The 22,321-nt window shown below is 44.0% G+C and overlaps 2 protein-coding genes across 4 annotated transcripts in view; both read left to right on the forward strand.

Annotated features, from left to right (window-relative positions):
- Window positions 1–11,370, forward strand: part of LOC126545103 (venom metalloproteinase antarease TserMP_A-like) — a 33,628-nt gene extending 22,258 nt beyond the window's left edge. Inside the window, exons 8-14 of the mRNA XM_050192825.3 lie at window positions 389–513; window positions 2,523–2,572; window positions 4,714–4,822; window positions 4,891–5,022; window positions 8,357–8,507; window positions 9,706–9,816; window positions 11,236–11,370. Of these exons, the coding sequence (XP_050048782.1) occupies window positions 389–513; window positions 2,523–2,572; window positions 4,714–4,822; window positions 4,891–5,022; window positions 8,357–8,507; window positions 9,706–9,816; window positions 11,236–11,274 (717 nt within the window). The 3' untranslated portion in view covers window positions 11,275–11,370. The remainder of the gene's footprint in view (window positions 1–388; window positions 514–2,522; window positions 2,573–4,713; window positions 4,823–4,890; window positions 5,023–8,356; window positions 8,508–9,705; window positions 9,817–11,235) is intronic.
- Window positions 11,371–15,598: 4,228 nt separating this feature from the next.
- The window catches only part of LOC129388120 (venom metalloproteinase antarease TserMP_A-like), a 45,204-nt gene continuing 38,481 nt past the window's right edge, over window positions 15,599–22,321 (forward strand). For 2 of the 3 annotated variants that reach the window (XM_055078219.2, XM_055078220.2), the window contains exons 1-6: window positions 15,610–15,858; window positions 17,206–17,372; window positions 17,937–18,029; window positions 19,514–19,637; window positions 21,147–21,188; window positions 21,705–21,835. In XM_055078219.2, the coding sequence (XP_054934194.1) occupies window positions 15,810–15,858; window positions 17,206–17,372; window positions 17,937–18,029; window positions 19,514–19,637; window positions 21,147–21,188; window positions 21,705–21,835 (606 nt within the window). In that variant the 5' untranslated portion in view covers window positions 15,610–15,809. Of the gene's footprint in view, window positions 15,859–17,205; window positions 17,373–17,936; window positions 18,030–19,513; window positions 19,638–21,146; window positions 21,189–21,704; window positions 21,836–22,321 lie in introns of all 3 variants that reach the window. The other variant, XM_055078221.2, reaches the window with a different exon arrangement.

Genomic DNA, 22,321 nt, shown 5'->3' on the forward strand with positions numbered 1-22,321 from the left:
ATTTTGGTTGGGATTTCCCGAAATTTATTGTACGAGTAAAGGTTCATGCCACTCCGGTCCCCATGACTCCCAAAGACATTTGCTGGGACGCGGATACATTATTGCTTTGGAGTAAGCAGCTTATTTCTCACCGTATACTGCTTACTGAAAAAGAAACGCCAGCGCAAAAAAAAAAAGAAAAAAGAAAAGAGAACGTAGCTCCTAAAGGACTGAAAAATGACTATTTGTGCAATCGACTGTCATTTCATATTATAAAGATTGTGCATACATTCTCCTCGAGTAAGACAGTGTTTGATAATAGCACAATGCAGAATAAAACATTCGTACGAAATCGAATAATACTGCAGACACACTCACTTCCTTATTTACTTTCTTCCTTTTGTAACAGGACCCTCCTTTCGCCAAAAACGTTCAAGGTACTATAGACACAGGTGTCACGTTGGACGGTATACTGAAATATCATGAAGATGATAAGATACCAGGGGAACCTGACTTGGTGTTTCTTGTGACCGGGTAAGCATTTGACGCTGCCTACTTCTTTTCAGCGATATCTGGTGTAAGTCGTCGTGTTTAACGTAAAAAGTTGCAGTTTCGCCCGAAATGCGAACCATCAGTTGCGATAGGAAATAAGTAGACAGCTATACAAAGTACAGAAAGTAGCTTTATCGGCCATATAAACTTGTAAACATGCGCTAACTAACTGAACTAACAAGCATGGTTCAGAAGAACTTCAGTTTGGCCTAGTTGTTGCTTACTGCATATCATATTGACCGCAAATAAAGACGGGTACAGCGGAAGAGAACACAAAAGCAACACGGGCGTTACACCGCCCGTGTTGTTTTCGTGCTCTCTTCCGCTGTCCACGTCTTTATTTGTGGTCGATATGATATGAAACAAGCATGATGTCACGCGCGTGAAAACAAACATGAACACATCTCCCTCGAGGACCGCGCACACTCGCTATGAAAACGCTGTAGTAAGGAAGCGCGGCGGCAGCAGCTGGCGAAGTGACCTTCGTGCTGCCTCTCGCTGCAACGCGAACTAAGCGGTGGAAATACAGCAATCACGAAGCCAACAGCACTCGGCGCACTCTGTCCTCATCGCAGATGGCTTTCTATAGGTAGAGCCCCCGTGGCCACACCATAGGCAACGGCCACCGAAGTAACACTCCCCCCGGTGCCTTACCGCGCGACGGAAAACAGCGCGCTACCTGCCTGCTGTCCTACCTCGGGCGCGTAGAGATTTAGCCACCATCGTCGGCTCCCCCTCGCAAGCTTTCATTCGCACATACAGCATACGGCGCCGCACTTCGTCAATTTGATCGCATTCGGACTTTATACGAAACATCACCACGACATGGACTCCGATGTCAGCGACGATGGCTGAAATGTGCCTGGAGTGTCCATATATTTGCCATCGCAATGATATAAAGGCTTAAATTGGGTTCCTGTTCTTCTTATTACATTTGAAATGTGGCAAATTTGGCCACCGATAGGGCTGGCCATGTGATAATCATAGCTGGGAAAAGATAATGAAAATACTAAGCACTGTCAGACGTCTATAAGAATCTAGCCAAGCATTAACAGAGCAAGTCCGTGGATCACGGAGAAAAAAGAAGATCAGTTGAAGAAGTTTACTGACTGGAAAAGGCAGAAAGATCGGCCGGAAAGTGGATTATCTGGCCTGCTACTCTGCGCAAGCGAAGGGGAGGAGGAGAAGAAAGAGGGTCACGAGTCGAATACCGTGAAAAACGCAAGCATGGACTGGTAGGGAGCGTTGTGGAAGCATAAACAGGCATAACCTACTGCTGAAAAAAATTTACCAAGTCACTGTTTACACGAAACTCTCGTGCAGTCTTTAGAGCTTATGTCTGCTTGTTGGGGCACGTGCGTGGTCCAAGCACTTTCTGCGCGGAGAGACAGCGCCCTTCTAAGGGTTCAGACGACTGCGAAAGACGTCTCGTTGCTAGTCATGTGGCCGGCGCTCAATGAGACATCGTTCAACAAAAGACTTCATTACCGTACAGTTTGTCGTCATTACATACATAGACGCTTATTTGCTTTTCTTATACAAGTTATACGCACCTCAGGTTGTCCTAAGCACACCGCACACGTTCATCGACTTGTCGACCTGGTGGCCTGCTCGACACCGTTTCCTTAGCTTTACTTGCTTAGGAATCCGGTAAGACCTATACATAAACTGAAACGAACACATGAATGAACTATAATATCACCATTATTTAATTTCTTGATACAAATAGTAAAAGTAACTTTCAAACTATCATGTTGAATGTATAATGAGTACCTAATAAAAAGCAATGAGTAGAGTAAGCAATCTCAAATAGGCAATGCACAAAGAACGATAAATCCTCATTAATACCGCTAATACATAATCACCCAGTGGACTTACAGTGGTACATCATTTCCTGAAGGTTTTCGGCATCACTCTTATTTTTCTGTAACTGCTCATTCCATGATACCAATACAGCTTTTTAAATAACTGGAGTTACAATATACTTTCAGCCTGGATCTGATAAAGGTGGACAATGGAAGAGTGGAGAAAGGCATAGCGGGTAAGTGTTGGTGGTGGGGTGGGGACAGGTCCAAGCAGAGTTTGTCTCTTAGACTGGCTCGGCAACTGCGCCACTTGAACTCTATTTTTTTTTGGTGAAAGGGGTGGAGGACGGTCATGAATATATGTCACCATGAGTCCTTCAATTGAGTTTCTAGCATGAATGTGAAAAGAATTATCGACGCACCCACGTCCACTGTATGCTGTTCTTCCGGGAAGACTAACTGAACATTTCGCTACTATCTCGCGGAGTGCCTCTAAACGTACCGTGTATCGCTGGCTGCCAATAAGGAAACCGCCATGAAAGGTATCAGCAAAATGTTTGAGTGGAGAGCCTCGCATGTTGGCGTCCCAACAAAAGAGTCCTTACCAGTTAGGTACTTTAAAGATAGCCAACCGCGACTAATGTTCAGCAGATCACCAACACTCTCAATTCATTCGGGCATTACACCAACGCTGTGGTAAAAGAAACTTAGCTGTCCATAATTCACTTTTCTATACACAGAGTAAGAATACAATCTACGTTCGTCATGGATATCGGTTTAAGGACATGCACGCTGCTTCTGCATGTTGCACCGAGTGCAATAAACAGGGTGACCAGAAACACGTCATCTCCTTCTGCGAGCGCTTCTACGTTTAATGTAAGAAGCCCATGTGGGTAGCCTAGCAAGATTTGCTCATTAGCACGTACAAGACAACTAGCGTGTAAGGAGAATCCATTTCGCGAGGAGAAAGTGTAGTAAACAGTTCAAAGTCATATCTGGAGACAATATATGCCGGTGTCTCAGGATAATCTTATGCTACAAGAGGCTATTGTCCACTTTGTAGCACGACGAGGTGCTCTCCTTGCACAGAGGAGTGAGATGCAATCACAAAGAAGAGGTTTTATTTCTCCTGGCAGCAATATATATCCGTCGTACGCAGCGCTCTTGAATATTACAGTGTGGAATGAATAGCCGTTCGTCAACCACAGGCGCTACTGAAGGAAAGTACATGTGAGCGGTGTGAAAAACTTTAGGAAGAATACCTGGCCTTGCAAAAGCTGCCGGCGATCACTTGGTCCCAGGGCCACTTATAAAGGTCGGCAAGGTCCGAAGCCCATCACAATACGTCTGGTAACACAGGTCGTACGGTAAATAATGTCAGGGCATTTAGTTACACTAGACAACACTAATGAAAAATGCGGGTTCAAAGCGTAATAAAAAAGACGGGTCGCGTGGGATCCATTTCAAGGCGCCTTGCTATCCTACACACGTGGTTCGCTATGCGTACTGCAGCTCCATATACCGCAAGAACCTGATGAGGAACCGAAACATCTATTTGCTGAATGCGCATGTCCTCTCGGGAACAAAATCTAATTTGCGCTTGTGTGTGCGCTCACAGGGCTCACGAACAAGGTAGGTCTTAGCGCGTCATCATCGTGTGAGGAATGACAAGCTCCTGCTGAAGCAAATTATTGTTTGTCGTGCTTTAAATGTTTTCGCACGATTCGTGCAGTTTTCACACAGTTTATTTCCTTTCGTTATCGCGTCAATCACCTTCGTTTATCTTTTAATATATGTAGCGTCTGACAGTGTAAGTTAGATCGACCTGATATTCGCCTACCCTTTTTGTCAGTCCGTCTTATTTGCCTCTCTGTCCAAATATATTTACATGCTAGAGAGAGCCCGCCGCAGCCACAGTCTGACCATGGGATGAGGCTTTTCTTAGGCAACTACACGCACGAAATCTTCGAGCATCACTCTGACGCGATGTCTTTTGGCAGAAACGGAGAGTGCCTGAATCGCCGTTTATGTGCCTATCCTACCCGCTTACTAATTAGTCAGCGAGAATAAAGGAATCGGTTGGCGATATATCCATTCAGTGGCTACCAATGAATTGTTGAATCCCGATGCTTTATAATGACATCAGTTGCCAGACACTTCTCAAATTTTCGACAAACGAATTAGAGAAAGCTTGGAGAAGCTTGACATTTTTCATAAAGACCCTTGTCATACAGACCTTACTTCACCGAACCAAGAGCGTAGCAGCAAAAATACAAACGTTAACAATCGACAACTACGCGCGTATATCCGAATGCAAGCATTTTAAATCACAAATTTCCGCTGTGATATGGCTATACAATAATTTTTATTCTTTCAGGACGCGCATTCATTGGTGCGGTATGCAGCAAGCACGGGGTCGGTGTCGGTGAAGACAAAGCAACCGCTTACAGTGGAGTCAATACCATGGCACACGAGTTGGGACATCTGTAAGTGCATTTTGTGCGCCATTGGTCTAAAATTTGCATACAAATTAAATCGTCATTCTACGGTGCAGAATGGGATCAGATCATGACACTACCCCGAGGTGCCCATGGAATGAGGGTTATCTCATGAGTTATGTGGACGGAGGACTAAAGAAATACAGACTTTCTCCATGCACCGAAGACAGCATCCGCAAAGTCTACGGGTGAGCCGCAGTGCTTCAACCATCTTGAACTATAGGTCTGGGTTTTTCTGAGCATAACCTTTATCATAGCCCGACAGTATAGTCGAGCATTCACTAACAGTTCCTCTATCCCCAATATTTTCGCAGGCCATGTACGCACTCGCACGCGTTAGTACTCGCTAAAGTTCCTACTCGTGCTCATTTATACTCACCAGCACTCACTGATGCTTATAATAACTTCACTTCACACTTACTGGTAGCCCCACCAGTTCCCTCATTCTCGCATCCAATCCTGGCATTCACTCACATACATACCGCCACCCACAGTCGCCATCTCAGGCACGTTCGTGGTCGCTTCCACTAAAATTCAAAGGGGCTCACTCATGTTGATACTCACGTCAACTTACACCCTTCGCTCACTCACTAACACTCTGTCTCACGCCCGTAAAAGCATTGCGGGGCAAGTAGGTGTCACTGTATTCGACAGTATGGCGACGTATTCCTGTACTTGCGCTTGATTTGACGATACTTCAGTGTGCGGCAAACTTTTCTTCTTTTGGCGCGTCGCTGGTTTTAGACATTAGCGAGTAGTGGGGTACGGCTTAAAAGGTGAGGAAGAGGAGTTAGAAACAATGGATCAATTTGCGATCAAGTGAAGGGATGTACAAATAAAACCCCCTGTGCTCTTAGCTGTGCTCGGTGGTTCCACAAGTGCGTACAATCGCACTCGATCGTAATCAGGCTCAACCCTCCACAGTTGCTTGGTTGCTATGGCATTGCGCTGTTGAGCTCGAGGCTGCGAGTTTGATCGCGGCTGCCGCACTTCGATGTTTCCTAAATCACACACACACACACACACACACACACACACACACACACACACACACACACACACACACACACACACACACACACACACACACACACACACACACACACACACACACACACACACACACACACACACACACACACACACACACACACACACACACACACACACACACACACACACACACACACACACACACACACACACACACACACGCGCGCGCGCGCGCGCGCGCGCGCGCGCGCGCGCGCACGCACGCACGCACGCACGCACGCACGCACGCACGCACGCACACACACACACACACACACACACACACACACACACACACACACACACACACACACACACACACACACACACACACACACACACACACACACACACACACACACACACACACACACACACACACACACACACACACACACACACACACACACACACACACACACACACGCGCGCACGCACACACACACACACGCGCGCACGCACGCACGCACGCACGCACGCACGCACACACGCGCGCACGCACACACACACACACACACACACACACACACACACACACACACACACACACACACACACACACACACACACACACACACACACACGCGCGCACACACACACACACACACACACACACACACACACACACACACACACACACACACACACACACACAGACGCAAAACAGATGCTCGCGCGCTTAGATTTAGGCGCAGGCTAAATAGCCCCAAGGAGTCAATGCTAATCCGGAGTTCGCCTCATAAATGAAATCGTGGTTCTGGCACGTAAAACGCCAAAATTTTATTAATAATATTGAGTCGGGCGTAAAAGCCCGCATTATGAATACCGCGAGATTCCGTTATCAGTTCCAGGGGGCCCATAACGTGAAAAATTCCAATCTATTTTTATTCCAATCACCAGACGTCAATTTGCGTAACCGCGGACGCAAGCATCGGGCAGTGATGTGCAGCTCTGACCTGTCCAATCAAACGTTCTCCTCGTTTATAGGAGGTCACTTTTGTTTGCTTTCCAAACGGCGTTTTGTGACCTTGCGTGAGAGACAGGTGAAGTGGGTGCATCCAGGAAGTCATCATCATCATCAACCTATTTTGTGTTTGCTGCAGGACGAATGCCTCTGCCTGCGATCTCCAATTACCCCTGTGCTGCACTAACCGATTCCAATCAGCACCTTCAAATCTCTTAATTTAATCACCCACCTAGTCTTCTGCCGTACTCGACCTAGCTTCCCCTCTCTTGGATCCCATCCCCTAACCCTAATGCTCCACCGGCTATCTAACCTACGTCTCACGTGACCTGCCCTGCTCCATCATTTTCTGTGAATGTCAGTTAGAATTACAGGGCTAATGGCGAAAAGGCGCCGAATCAGAAAGAGTTATTTTTCTCTTATTCGGTATGTTCATGCATAATCAGTGTGTACACGTCATATCAGATGGGAAACCATCGCCGTTTTCGCGACGTCACGTGACACACAGGTGAAGTGGGGCGGCCCGAAATTTTTTGGCCAGTCGTGGAATGCTGGTTGCAGAATTGAAATAAAAAGTTTGTAATAGCTTTCCGTTATAGCGACACAACACCTGTTCACTTTTATTCAGCGTTTATCAGCGGGGAACGCACTTTAAACGAGGTCTCAAAACTTACTTTTTGATCCGCTCTCACCTCTGTGAACCTATAGATAAGATCAAAGATGAGTACTTCAATAATAAGCTAAGCCGTGATGCATTTGTCTTTCCAAAACACGTCTGCCAACTGCCCTTAGTTTTTGCGAGAGTGTGTTTTGTATGTTGTAATGTGAACTGCTCTCTTTATCATACTTGCAGTTCACAGTAGCCTCTAGTCTAGCTGAGTTTCGGTCCTCTCAGTGAAATGCGTGAATAATTGTGAACTTTATCCCGGGGTGCCTCACGTGCGTAACTTTACGTAGCAAAAAGTTGCTTATTAAAGATAGAGAGCGCAGGTTTCTCGCATTCTTCACTCGTGGCAGCTAGCGCTTTGACATGCTGTGTGATCTTTTACCATATTCTAGACCAGCCCATGTTTTACCTAAACGAGTTATAATATTTCCTCACTACAGTACAATAAATTATTTGTCCTGCTATCGCCATCGTGTCCTTCTATCATGATCGCGGTCAACCCATCATCGTCACTGTGCAGTCGGCTTGACGCTCTCGTTACTCACACGCTCACGTGAGGCACGCAGTCTTTTGCCTTATGCCGACACGTCGCGCGACCTGGTAACTGTGGAAAACCTAAACTGATGGTAGATAGCCAGCAGCCTGCAAAATTGTTTTCATGGCATTGATACCCACCCAGCGGCTAATCTGCATAGTTTATCTCTGTCTCTTAACCTTTCTAATTACACATATAACACTCCACGAAGCCTAGAGCAGTGATAGCCACTTAAATTTCAATGAACAGCTCTCTCGTAATGGTCGGTGAATTTTCGATAAGCACTACACTACAATGTATGCATTTAACGTCTGGTCCACGCAGGAGGCTAACGAAAGCGTGCAAAAGCTTGCTCACGAGCACAAACTTGATGGAAAACCACAAGGAATACCCAGGACAGACAGTGCGAGAGAAGTACTATTGCAGGAAGGTGGTCGGTGACAAAGGCAAGGGACTGAAGGTCTTCCCAATGAAGGTGAGCTGGAACCACCACTTTATCAAGCGTGAATATCCGTTTGTTTGTATTGTTCGCGACAACAAACCACACTGGCGTTCGGCAAGTGTGACATCACTATGTTGATAATGAGACAACGTTTCACAAGTATTCGGAGTCTCGTGAACTCCAGAGGCCTGTTTACTACATTCTAAAACAGTTTCACCTTTTGGGGTGTTTATTTGCCACACAACGATAATCATCATCTCTCTTCATCGCTGCGCTCACCACTGGCCTGTCGAGAATGCTCTCTCATGCTGATAACGCGCATGCCGTTCGTGACTTGGAAGTTCTGGGCTCGCAGCCTTAAAGAAAGGAAATGCGAGAAGACAGATGAAGATTATTGTTGTGTGATAAACATACACCCCAAATGGTGCAACTCTTTTTAGAGTGTACTGCAGCAATGAGAAACACGTTGAGCAATAATTAAAACATTTGTCAGTGAATAAACGTAACTTCTTCTTAAAGAAGATTTGCATTAAAATGTGTTTCTGAGTTGGATGTCCAACACTATATCACAGTGCATTCTCGGAAAAATAATGTGACTATTATTTTGTATGACTGGAAAATCGTGCAGTTCGGGTTTACTCAAATATCCTTAAATTTCTTCGGAAATAACTCCCACATGTAGTGCAAAGAAATAACGCCTTTAGTATTACAGGGCTCTTGGGAGAAAAAGTAGTGCTTTGTAGCTAGTTTCGTAGTCCATAGGTGAGAAGACGATCAACAGAGCCAGCCCCCAACGAATTTCACCGATTACTACATCCGGGGGTGTCAAACCTGTTGCCTATGTGGAATCTTTAGCTGACGCGTAATAGAATCTCACATTTTACACGTATTTCACTGCGCAAAGGAAACAGGCTTGTCCTGACGTAGCAGATTGCAGTCGAGAGCATCATCCTGCAGAGCACAACGCTGAAGGTTAGTTGATCATTTCTATTGCGCGCGGAAGCGGATACGGTAAGCATCGCTGTGGTAATGGTGCTGTCAGTCAAGACGGGACTCGTGCTCACCAATGGTAATCACGGTTTTCTTGCGTCCTTCAGTTCTCTGGCGGTGATATGTGACATGGCATTTCATGCTTGTGATCGGGTACATAGCCACCGAAGAACTAACATTGTTGCGCTATCTTGGTCATTCAGCAGGCATTCACTGATTCCTCCTATGCTTTCACTTACAGCCTGCGGACCAAGCCAAGAAGTGCAAAATGCAGTGCTGCTATTGGAAAGGCAATATGAGAACTTGCTGGGGTGCTGCTATACTAGAACACATGGCTTGTACGAAGGGAAAGGTGAGTATCTCTAAAGCATGCTTCTAGTACACCGTATTGGATATTGCGGTAACTAGCACAAATCAGTCTTCGACACTTGGATGACCTCGTTCACTCTGCTATACCGAGCGGAGCCTACCTTCTTTTTTAACCAAAACGTAACTACAACTCCGAGATTTGACATTTCCATAAAGAGACAACGAGTCACTTATATAAGTTCACGCATTTATTCAACAACACTGAAACAATGTGTCTGGCGATGCCAGCAAAGTACCAGAGAGCCCGCAGTGGCCTTCTCAGAATTCTCGTTCTGCGCTAAATGACAGAAAACTGGGCGAATTGGCAATGATTTACGGTTTTAGACATCGGGCGGAAAAAGACGAACACGAGAGCGATGAGAAGCGCTTACCAAACCACAGACTAAGTGGCTTGCAGAATGCCGTAGAAATTACCTTGAGAAAGCTTTTATCTAGAGCAGACAAGCTATTACCTCAGTTAAGTATTGGATGAGCACAAACCGTTGTTCACTGGCGCACCACCGTCTGACCGTGCCTTACCATGTCGTGAGTTGAATCGCATTCGCAACTTTGTTTGAACCGAAGTTCTTTCCAGACACTAGTAGAAAGGCGCGTTTCCTGAGAGTCATGAGAGATCAGTAATAGCGACAGTATCTGCGTGTACCAGCATTTCTATTAACTTCCATGGAGAACTGCCATGCTTGAACCGCGATTTCCGAGAGTAAAAATGTATGTCTATGATTGAAGAATTGACGCTACCTTCTTATTCCCCGCACCGATATTTTTCGTGTTTTAATTATATTTGACGTTTGGTCGTTTGGTCGGACAGTCGTCGTTTATTGCCTCTCTTGCGTTCGGGCTTCTTTGTGACTGCTTCCTAAAAAATGAACTAGATTTGTCACTGCCAGAACAATCGGGCCAGTGGCACGAGTGAGTTCCATCTACACTGTCTCGATATGTTGTGGTTAATACTAGATATCGAACTACGATCATGGGCTTTGGACTTGCAGTGTTTAAAAGAATTGAAAGCGAAGTATTGGTACAAAGCACAGCCATTGTAAGTTTAACGCGAATGGGCTCTGCTGAAATCGTCATTACCTGTGAAAAGTTCGATTACAGTTGTCTCCCATAGATTTCTTTACCAAAGTGTTTGGAAAAAAAGCTCGACTTCTAGAAACAAATAGCCCAACCCGAGGAATATTTCTCAGGTAGAAAAACAATCTCTTTATTTGTGAATAAATAAGCTTCGCTACCGGCACGATTAGACAGTCGCGAAAGGTGGCGTTTCAGCTCCTGTTTTGTGTACAAGATCACAAAATGCTTGAGAATTAGTAATGTCTGGAAAATATGCCCATGAGGAAATGAAGAAGTGGCGTCACACAAGCTCCACCTCAAGGCACTAAAGCTTTACGTTCTTTTTCAGACGTGCAAGAGAGGAGCATGTGGAGTGCATGAATGGTGATAATTGGGACACCATTGCCACTTCAGTTCCTGTTATATATCTTGAATATAGCTACCTAAACTTTGATTCTATAAACAATAAAGTACGAAAACTCCACTGGTACTCACTTATTTCTTTATGGTTATTTATCACTGATAATGATTTCTTAAATGTATTTCTTTAGCGCGTATATGTCAATACACGCAGAGTTGCCTGTTAGTCTGAAACAAGGCTTAACAGCTTGAATCTACTGAATATTTTCTAATGAAGTAGGTGATCACAGCAAGCTTTCGAGTCAATTAGAAATTATCAGTAGATATATATGCTTACTAAATGGCCACAGTTTTTAATGGAGCCTCTCGATGAGGCCATGCGCACTTAAATAGCGTAATATGATTGCTAAATGACTGGACTGATTTTCATAACATGAAATAAATTTTAAACGAAGATTAGAAAGAATATTTTGAGCGAATTTAAAATTTTAGTGATACATCTTTATTATTTCAAATTTTGGGGGATATTTTTTGTGTATATTTTATCCAAGAAGATCACTGATCAATATTGTGTGCAACTAGCTCGGAAGACGTACGTGGGCTGACAGTCAACATTTCCCTTACTAGCAAGCTAGAAGCTGCTCATGTGAATTTTGCGTGATGCTGCAGAATCATCGCTCACTTGTGAAACTTGGGAGAAAGAACCACAGACGAAGCGTCTCCAGGTTTCTCGCTTGGTCTGGCGCTCCCTCTCTCGAGTGGCGTGTGCAAATGACTCTTGGACCTGTTGAGTGTCCAACGGAAAATATCTCAATGGACTAAGTGCTTATAAGTGCGCTACAGTGAATGTACTTATTCGAACTTGTGTAGGCGTGTCGATGTTAAACGTAAGACCACAAATAAATGCATATAGGGTGTCCCACGTAAATTTATCCAAAATTTAAAAATATGCGAATGCCACGTCGCTGGACTTAACCAAGATAATGTTGTTTGCCGTCGCTCGGAGATACTCAGATTATGTTTTCATTCCGCCTAATTACATAATTAGTCTTAATTAATTATTCAACTTGTCAAATAGGACGATCAGATAAAAAGTGTCAATGTGAAAATTGTAGGGCAACACGAAAAACTCCCGATACAGCTTTACGTTGCTCATTACGTGCTGCATAAAAGTGTTTTTCGGAGCGTGAAAGAAGCCTGCGAATGCACGCAAAGCTGCCGCGCGATTGGCTGCTCGAGGCACTTTGCGCGCATTCACGGACTTCTTTCGCACTCGGAAAAACACTTTTATGTAGCACGTATTGAGAAACAGAAAGCTGTATCAGCTGTTTTTCCTGTTGCTCTACAATTTTCTCATTGACACTTTTCATCTAATTGTAATATTTGAGAAGTTGAATCATTAATTAAGTCTAATTATGTAATTAAGGGGAATGAAAGAATTATCTGAGTATTTCCAAGCTACGGCAAACAACACTACATTGGTTCTTTTCAGTCTCGTCGCATTTGAATATCTTTAAAGTTTGCCTAAATTGGCGTGGGACACCCCGTATATTTGTGCTGTAATTAGTCGATTTAGTGCGACACGGGCTCTTAGGTGCAGAGGCTTGATGCAAAAGGTGCTGCACCTGGTTTTGCGAAGGCCGTATTTTATAGACAGCAGCGTGCAGGTTGCAGAGAACCTCTGAAGTGGGACGACTAGCATACTTGTAGTAGGAAAAAGAAGCCAACGGCCAAAGTCTATGCTTATTTCGCACGAAGGCTAAGGAGCTGGTCGTGCGCGCTGTAATAACAGATACGAGAACCCTGCATGGGTGACAACCATATTATTCAACTAATTCTTTTCCATAGCAAGCCATTTCGCCTTCTGACACAACAGCGTCGTTTTACCAGTGTGCCTACCATCGTATTCTGCCTGTAAATTTCAAGAAAACCCACCGCAGTTGACGTTTGATTCCGTTGACGTAGGTTAGTGCTTCTTGACACAAGAGAGTTGATGAGACGCTACACGTAGATTAAATATATGAAACAAGAAAATGGACTCTTGCACGGCCCTTTCTAGGGCAGATTTAGAGCTCAAATAGGGTATACGAACACGGGATCTTTTTAGGGGTTTGGCAAGCCTCATTTGTGTAGAGCGAAACTTCAGCACAGTTTATTTATAAGGTTAGCTTAGTTATTTAAAAGGCTGACCGTCTATTTTGTCGAAGAGTCGTGGAGCGTGCACCTTGAAGTACACACTATAATATGAGAAAAGCTTCACCGGCATAAGAGGTTCTCTCTAAGTTTAATGAGAACGCCAGACATCTGCATGCGGAAAAACTGTGCAAAGTATACGGAGTTTACAACAAGAGTTGTAAGCTGGGAAGAACTGTAGTAAATTATGTAAGGACAAGGAGCTTTGACAAACACTGAACGTCTGGCGTAAGAATTGCCACCCCATTAGGACTAACGCTAGTACAACTCAAGAGCGTTTTGTGTTCGATGGCTGCTATAGGCGAAACAGAATTACCAGGAAACGTAACAGCGCATGAGTTCTCCGATGCTAATAATCGAAGAGCTCATAAAAGTTATTCTGCTAAACAGAGCTACATTCCAACAAAATAGACAGAACGCGAAGCAAGACCGTAGACTACAACGACACGTGGGGCCCCAACCCCCCCAAACTTCTGCACCCACCATTCTACGCTTATTCTACAGAATAACCCTCACTCATACGAGTACTATATATAAGCGCACCTTATCTCATCACATTATACTGCTCCTATTGGGAGGTGCCTGCGTACGCAAATGTAGAAAGGGCGGGGTCTACCAATTCATTACGCAGGCTAAACCCCCTTTTGGACTTGTAGTAAACCAGTGAAACATTGTTATCGGTACAGAAAAATGACAGTATCAGGAGCGGTACTTTGCTAAAGAGGATGGACTTTAATAAAGCAGCAGTAATGCAGGATCTACACCACAGCAGCCCAGTAGTTTGTAAAGCGTCTATTGAGACGCGATAGTGGCGACAGGGCAGTGGCGAAATTCTTCTCACGCCCATGAACAGCTGTCTGGCCTGTCGGTCATCAACACGTGATTCTGTAAGTCCCAAACAACTGGCGCCACGCGGCGGAGTCACCTTCTCAGCGTTAATCGCCTATGCAGGCTGGTACTATGAAACGCAAAGGCTCAGCCTGTATGCTGCACTAAGCGGTTCCGTGTAAATTCCCCTTTCAGAATTTCGTATTAGGCGGTGTGTGGTGCTCCTGCACTTCAAATAATCCGGCATTAGACACATGCACTGCACGTCGTTAAGAGCAAGAACAACGAAATAAAGCGATATATTAAGAATTATGGGTTTTTACGTGCCGAAACCGCGATCCGATTATGAGGCACGCCGTAGTGGAGGACGCTGGACCTCCTGGGGGTCTTTAACGTGCACCGAAATTTAAGTACAGGGGTGTTTTCGCATTTCGCCCCCATCGAAATGCGGTCGCTGTGACCGGGATTCGATCCCAGGACCTCGTGCTTAGCAGCCCAACACCGTAGCCACTAGGCATTCACGGCGGGTAAAAAAAGCGATATTTTGAATAAACAATTTTATTGTAAGGAGGTGTTACGATTACCTTCCTTTCAGTGATACAACCCCACGAGCGCGCCAGTGGCTTGCCAAAATAAAAAGCGGGCTAGATCTCAATGCACAAACTCGCCGTTGAAGCGCAAAATGGGAATTATATGCATTGATGCCGTAAAGATTATTTCTTCCTCTTGTTGTTGAGGCCAAAGGCGCCACCACACGCGGGCTGGCTTTACTGCCAGGAAGAAGGTTCAATAGGCTTACTCATCCTAACTTTCAATTATGCTGTGGATAGTTATGTAAAGAGCAGTGCGAAATCTGCATTCTGAATAGGTAAAGGGAAAAGTGGGCATAGGATGGGAACGAAGGATCAATTATAAGGAGCATAATAGTAGTTGGACAGTGCGGAAAAGTTTGCAGTGCTATGAATTGCGATAAACAGAACTCGGAGAGTAGCAGAGCGATTCAATTTTTTAAGTCATTGAATGCGGTGCAGGTACTTTGTCTTGCAGGGGAGAAGACTGAGGGCGGCCAGCTGTTGTTATCAGCGCGACATTGAAGTCGCTGCCCGAATGTTGCTGAGTAATGTTAGGCTCAGTGAAAAGTGGCGAGAAAAGCCGATCAGAGGATAAACACCAGGACAACTGTTTACAAATCTACACAGACAAGAAATATCAGCGCATTGTCTTGTCGCTTAGTTGTCTGTAAAAAAAGCTGAGTGAATGTTGCGGCCTGATGTCTGGCCGGCATTTTATTCTCTTTCGCGTTCAGAGTGCACCGTCAAACTGCCCGTCGCCACCATTCCACGTTGACGGCTGATAGCGATGGGGCCATAATAAAACCGAGGTGGAGACATCTCTCCAACTAGCCATAAGAAAGTGCAAGAAGATGTCATGATAAAAAAGTTCACTTCTGGAGCCAACTGCATAAAATCAAGTGTGGCAGTTGCGCACCCGCAGAGTACCAGCATCGAAAGATTGAGCACGGCGACCAAGTACAAGTGAAAAATGGCAATTTTTATAATCTTACTGCAATTCCTACTCTACAGCAACGCAGGTAATTTCACGCTTCCATGGATGAGTATATTCCCCCATAGTCTTTAACTATGTGCAGCTGCTATTAGTTCACAGCACCTATGTTGCGTTTTCCTACTAAATACTGATTTTAGAGACAATGAGATGGCTTATCATCCTCCTCCATTAAATTTTGTGTTTCTGCGTATTTATTAAATTGTTTCTTCTTGCCCTTTGCGTGAATTGACTGCGCCTATCGTATCCGTATGTGAATTCAACGTTACCCCAGTTCCTTTCATACGATACAATTTTATCTTTATGAAAAGAAATCGTGGACGGTTTTTTTTTGTTTTTCTGACTGCATTGCAGTAATGTTGCGTTGATGCTCATGGCTGTCACTGTTTGGCGATCACGGCACACTAGATACAAGGGGCTAAATATTGCGAGAAAGATCTTTTAAACTGTTTCGCAAAGCGTCGCTGATAAACAGAAGAGCTACAATGCCATTTGCCTATGGCACTCAAGAACTAATCAAAGAAACGAAAGCCAATAGACAAAGAGGTTATGAGCCACAGTCCAACTTTGGAACCGAACAAGACAAATTTACTTGTGGGAACCGCTCGTCTGCTGTGTGGTCATCAGAATCGACTATCGTTCGTTGAAGCAGCACGTGCTTGAGAAAGGCGCAGTGCAAAAGCATCTAAATGTGAAAAAGTGCAAAGGCAAGGAGGCCCCCATGTGAAGTTATGTGTGATACGACACTTAGCTTATCATTTACTGCAGCAGTAGTAAACCATAATTTTTGCGAAAAACCATAAGTAGTAAACCATAAGTAAGCCATAATGTTTGCGAAAAAAGCCCGTGAAATTAGTTTCTGAAACATACAAAAAATAAGGTGACAACTGCGTTAAATGGCAGAGTAGGCAGTCGGGGGAGTTGGACACGAGTTTATGAATAAGAAAAAAAAACGAGCAACAACAAATGGCGAAGGCAATAAAACTACTCGAGCAGTGCTCATCGTGTTGTCTACCTTGCCCTGGTCCTCTTTATTCTGCGTTCCTTTTTTTCTTCTTATTTATGCGCCAATGTATTTTGCAGCATGGAGAACGCACATATAGAAAATAAGCTGAAATTCTTATGAGAATGACTTCATACTGACGCCATCATGAAGACAGAATACGGAATATATTTCTGGCTTTCTGATAAAGATATCAACGCTCCACCTCCTAGATAGAGTGTTGAGCGCAGGTTGGCGAATGACGTTGTCAGCTGTTACGATCTCATTAGGATTGACAAATGAAGGCACAGTCACCACTTAAGCATGAATGACGCAGTTTTTTTGTTTCAAGTGAATTTCTATTGACTAACCAAGTTGTTTCTTTTATAACAGAAAAAGATATGTTTGTCTATCCGACTATTTTGCAAGAAAGAACGAGCGAAACAAACTTGGTTGTTCGGCTCAATGACAAGTTCACATTACATCTTGAAAGAAGCTCTGTACTGGCGGACAAGCTGCTCTTTGTTACAACCAGTGAAGAAGTAAACCATTTAGAGGAAGTAAGTGTACAATACTTCTAAGTGATCGATATCTTCAGTATGTTTATAACGACATTGACTGTGACTTAAGTATACAATAGACTAGTTGTCAGACTTTCGTCACACCGCCTACTACATAATCCTATTTATAACTCTAACTTGGCAGCGAAGAAGAAATTAGCTTGGGTGATGTCACTGAATCCTTTCGTAGTTGTGGTATTGTTTTCTCCTTCAGGTCTCCTTGACACGTTTTTGCTGTGAACATGCTTTAGCTATGAGGAAGCCAGCTAACTTTTGTACCTCACGCGAATGATTTAGAAGTGACAAATATTTTGACCTAGAATGTTCCCTACCATTGGAAACGTTCGTAGGAGAGCAGGCTGCTGACATCTGATAGAAAAATTTATCCCACGGTAATGGTATGATGGTTAAAGTTTTAGCGCTATATCAAAAACGCGCCGCAATATTTCATCTGGAAATTTCGAGAAACGGTGCATTAAATAAAGTATATGGTAAGCATAAATAATTGCATTTTTATTATTACGGTATTTCAAGTAAAATTGGGGCAATATATTCACCTTTCAGGTAGAAACGTCTGCTATCCAAGAAACTTTGTACCACGACACACACTACCAGTCCTCTGTTCGGGTTCACCAAAGAGACGACACAGTGAAAGTCGTAAGTTCTTTTTTGTAAAATGTGCGTGCTAGTAGCTAGATTAACAAAAGTAAAGACAGCGCGGCAACGAAATACGGGGAAATACACCGAGTGCAACTTCACGCTCATTTGGCCAACTGGGGTTGTTTAACATACACTCAAACAATAGGTACACGGGCGTTATTGCATGTCGCCCCAGTAAAATGCAGCCGCCGCGGCCTAAAGATCAAGTCCGCCATCTCGAGCTCAACCATTCCTCGCCACAGCTACTAAGCTACCCCGGCGGATCGGGCTCGAGCTGATAGGCTTAGTTCGCATGTAAGCACGGCGTCTGGAAAAGGCGACAACATGCGAAAATACGAACACTCACAGCGGAAATAACACGCAAAACGGGCAAGTAAAATAAACCAATGGATAGTCATGCTTTCAATTTTCAAAAGCCATGAAGCAGAGCGGCTCAAAGTGGGGCATTCTTCACGAGCCTAAATTTAATTGGAGTTTGAGAAATTTATGCAGAAGAGAATGGGACAGCAAAAGAAACCATGGTCCCAAATGATGACACAATGCAAGTGTATTAATTTTTATTTTATTTAAACAAAATACCCCTAAAGGCCCTCACGGTTGAGGGTATTGCATAGATGGAGATACAGGCATGTGATAACAAAATACAATACACCATAAGTTCTTTGCAAAGAAATTAAGCACACATCATGAGAAATTGGAATATAAGTATCAAATACCGTTAATTCCGATAAGCACAAAGAAAAAGAAAAGCACCAATGACATAAACAAAGCAGTAGTCAAAAATTATACCAATTATACATCTTCCAAACAGCACAAGATCTACATTATAAGAAATATAAAGTAAAAAGAAACAGTTCAAACATGAGATAATATATGCATCATATTAAGCAGTACTTGAGGCAGACAACAGGTTGCAAAACTTGTCGGAATCAGTGGCAGTAGCAACACGTGGAGGCAGAGCATTCCAATCAGTTACGGTGCGTGGCATGAAAGAACGTGCGTAGTTAAATGTACGACATGATAAGCGACATGACACTTAGTAGTATGAGAAAATTTACATAAACAGGAACTCATGACGAGAGAGCCCAAGTAAGGGATGAGAAACTTTGAATTGGTGAAGTGAAAACATCTTTTCTAGTCTGATAGCGAATTTTTGTCAAAGGAGCATAGTACTTTGAGAACGTGGCAGCGTTAAAAGAGTGTTATCGTGGCAGATCATGCAAAGCTTTATTACGCTTCAACCAAGAAAAAGTAGGCTGAAGGTGCTCATGGAGGTTCAGATAAATTCTGTATCTAGTGCTGGCATTTTGACAGAGTTTGCTAAAATGTTTAAGTCATTTCATTGTGGCAAATCATGATACCGCCCAAAGGCCGTGCTCATTCTTTATTGCGGGAAAGCGCAGTCATTGCGATGTAAATCGTTAGGACAATTATCACGTCTTTAGATTCTTTACATAACTGCACTTGCCCTGCTCTTACAGGAGGGCATTATAAACCACAAACTGAGGATCAAACCTGTACCAGAAGGAGAGCGTTCCTTCCAAGGCCAAATTCTGCATAAGATATATGAAGTGAAGGAGACAGAGGAAAGGTTCATCAATATGGGTAAGTTGACTGATCACTGTCTGAGTGAGGATCGAGATATACTTTGGTACAATTAATGGAAATCCTCGCAAATGGTTCCGCATTTCGCAAGGCATAGTCTCACACATCTCTCTTACAGAGATTAGGAAGATTCCTTTCCCTTCCCTGCGAACGTTCAATTACTACGACAGCAGTTAAGTACACGAAACAGTGCCTGCCTTGCACGCCCGTACAGCCATTTCGTTACGCTGACGATGATCATTTTTCGTCATCGGTGTACTTGTGCCGTCAAACCGCCTCGTTATTCCCAGCTTCGGTATCACCAATGGACAGAGAACCATAATTGTTTGTCCACAACCTTTCATCGCTAACATTTGGACACCTGTCACTGCAACAATGTGCTTTTGGTAGTTGGGCACGCTAACCGCTCGGCTGTCGCGCACGTCTTTTTTCTTTATTACTTGAAGGGCACTTAAATATTCAAGCGTTAATCACGCCGGAACAGCATTGCGCAATTACAGCAATATTTTGTGTTTCGCACAGACTCTGAGAGGGGTGGTGTGTGTGTGCATGCGTTTCGCAGGTCAGAAAAAGCAGTTCTGCATAGGTACAGGCAAAACTGTAGGATGACAACATGCGCCTCGCATAAAAGTTGTTTTTAAGAAGGCGGTATGTTGGCGTTCAATTCTGCCTGCACACCTCCTAGAAATGGTGTCATGACGACGCACATGACAATGATGATCGTCAGCTTCAAGCGTGGGACATAATCAAAGAAGAGGATACGGCCAGAATAAGGCGGTTGGTAGAAAACAACGAAGAAAGCATCGACGGCGTCACTATCGAGCATGACGGTGCAATGATAACGCTATGCAATTGGTTGCATAATATCCCACGGAATTCAATGCCAATGTGGCATTCCAGAACACTTCTGGGTTCAGAACACTTCTTTTGCCTCGAGCGCCCTGTAGTGCGCAATTTGCGCGTATTAGGTGGGCTAGTTGATAATGCATCTTTAGAAACAACTCATAGCGCTATAAACACACAGGACGTAGAAAAGGAAGACAGACCACATGCGCTCACTCACAACCCACAGGATTAGTTGGCAGTGAGTCCGTGTGTATGCGTTCCTTTTTCTACGTCCTTTGTTTTTATAGCGCTCTAATGTTTTTCTAATATCACATTTATGTTGCAAGTATTGAGCAACAGAAAGCTGTATCGTGAGTTTCTCATGTTGCTGTACAACTTTCTCACTGACACTTTTCACCCAATTATAATATTTGAGAACTTTATTGATGAGGTAACACTAATCAGGTAATTCGGCGGATTACAAAAATATTCCGAGTATCTCGAAGCAGCGCCAAACAACATTACCTTGGCTCTGTCCAGTTACGTGGCATTTGAATATTTTTAAAATCCTGGTGCATGATAGTTTGGACACCCTGTATAGGTCGCCTTGCGCTTCGACACACATACCCAGAAGTATTCGTGCGATACGATGGCTGTGTGCTCTTTTTCTTACTCATTTTTCAGAGATGAAGGGTCCGAGCTCCAACAGTAGCTTGAAACAAAACAGTAAGTGTACTTTGACATGTTAGATAATTAAATTGACTGTTTGAGCTCCGCAGCCGCTGTAGCAAAGATGTGCATGTACCATTATGCGCATCAGCGTGAAATGTTCCTAAATGGTTCGAGGCGCTGGTTGTAGTAGGTTGTAAATATTGACGAAATTGCTAAAGTAATTTTGACATATAGCATGCGATCTACATAGTCAGTATTATAAACTTCCTCGTACCAATTAGTATACTCGTGCAACAATGAAGCAGCTGTGCAATCTGAGAGATGTAGTTTATTAACAGGCCCAAGCTTGTCGCTCACGTGACTCGTAAAACGCATTTTGCAAAATCAAAGCATTTTTGCATGCCATCTGCAAAAAAAAGAAACAATTGTGAAGGATCGCATGAACCTCTTCGGAAATAAATTGCTTACCTTTATTCTGACCAAAATGGAATCTAAAAATGATCAGTAATATACATGCACGAGAAACCATTAAATTACAAGGAGGCTGTTTTATCTGACCCGTTGTTTTAGCTATCAGCAGCCGGACATCCAATGGTGATGTATTTCAAGTAGAGCTTCACATCATAAGCGACAGGAAGCACCAAGGTTACTTTGACAAAAATGAAGATTTAATTGGTTATATGGCGGTCTTCATGAATGCGGTGAGTACGATCGTTCAACAAAGCTGTTACCATCTTTTCTTCCGCGTTTCCGTCCCCTCCTTTTTTGTGTGTGATATTACAGGCTTAGTTTCCTCTTCCCTAGTTGTCAGTTGCTGCCCCTTTTAAGCAAGTTGACCCTCTGACCTTTCAGTAGGCCGACTCTCCGACACAGAAAAGAGAGGTCTCCGCAATCAGACTGCCAATAAATACTGGGTCGTTTAACCCAAGATACGCCCTGTACAGATTTCACGGCTTACAAGCAAAGCTCTTGCCCGACCGATCGAGTACCCGCGACCGTTGCACTAGGCCGTCCCGAGAGCGCCCCAGCGATCTCTAGAGGCCGTGGCAGCAAAAAAACTTTGACTATATTTGAAAAGACCTTGCCTCCAAAAGGTCATCTCCAAGGTGTAAACAGGTGTGTCTGAGCACGTTAACTACTTCGTCCGTGTTTTTATCTTGCTCCAAATCCGGTTTCCGTGTTGCTCC

The sequence above is a fragment of the Dermacentor andersoni genome, chromosome 10, assembly GCF_023375885.2.
Source record: "Dermacentor andersoni chromosome 10, qqDerAnde1_hic_scaffold, whole genome shotgun sequence".
Taxonomy (NCBI): domain Eukaryota; kingdom Metazoa; phylum Arthropoda; class Arachnida; order Ixodida; family Ixodidae; genus Dermacentor; species Dermacentor andersoni.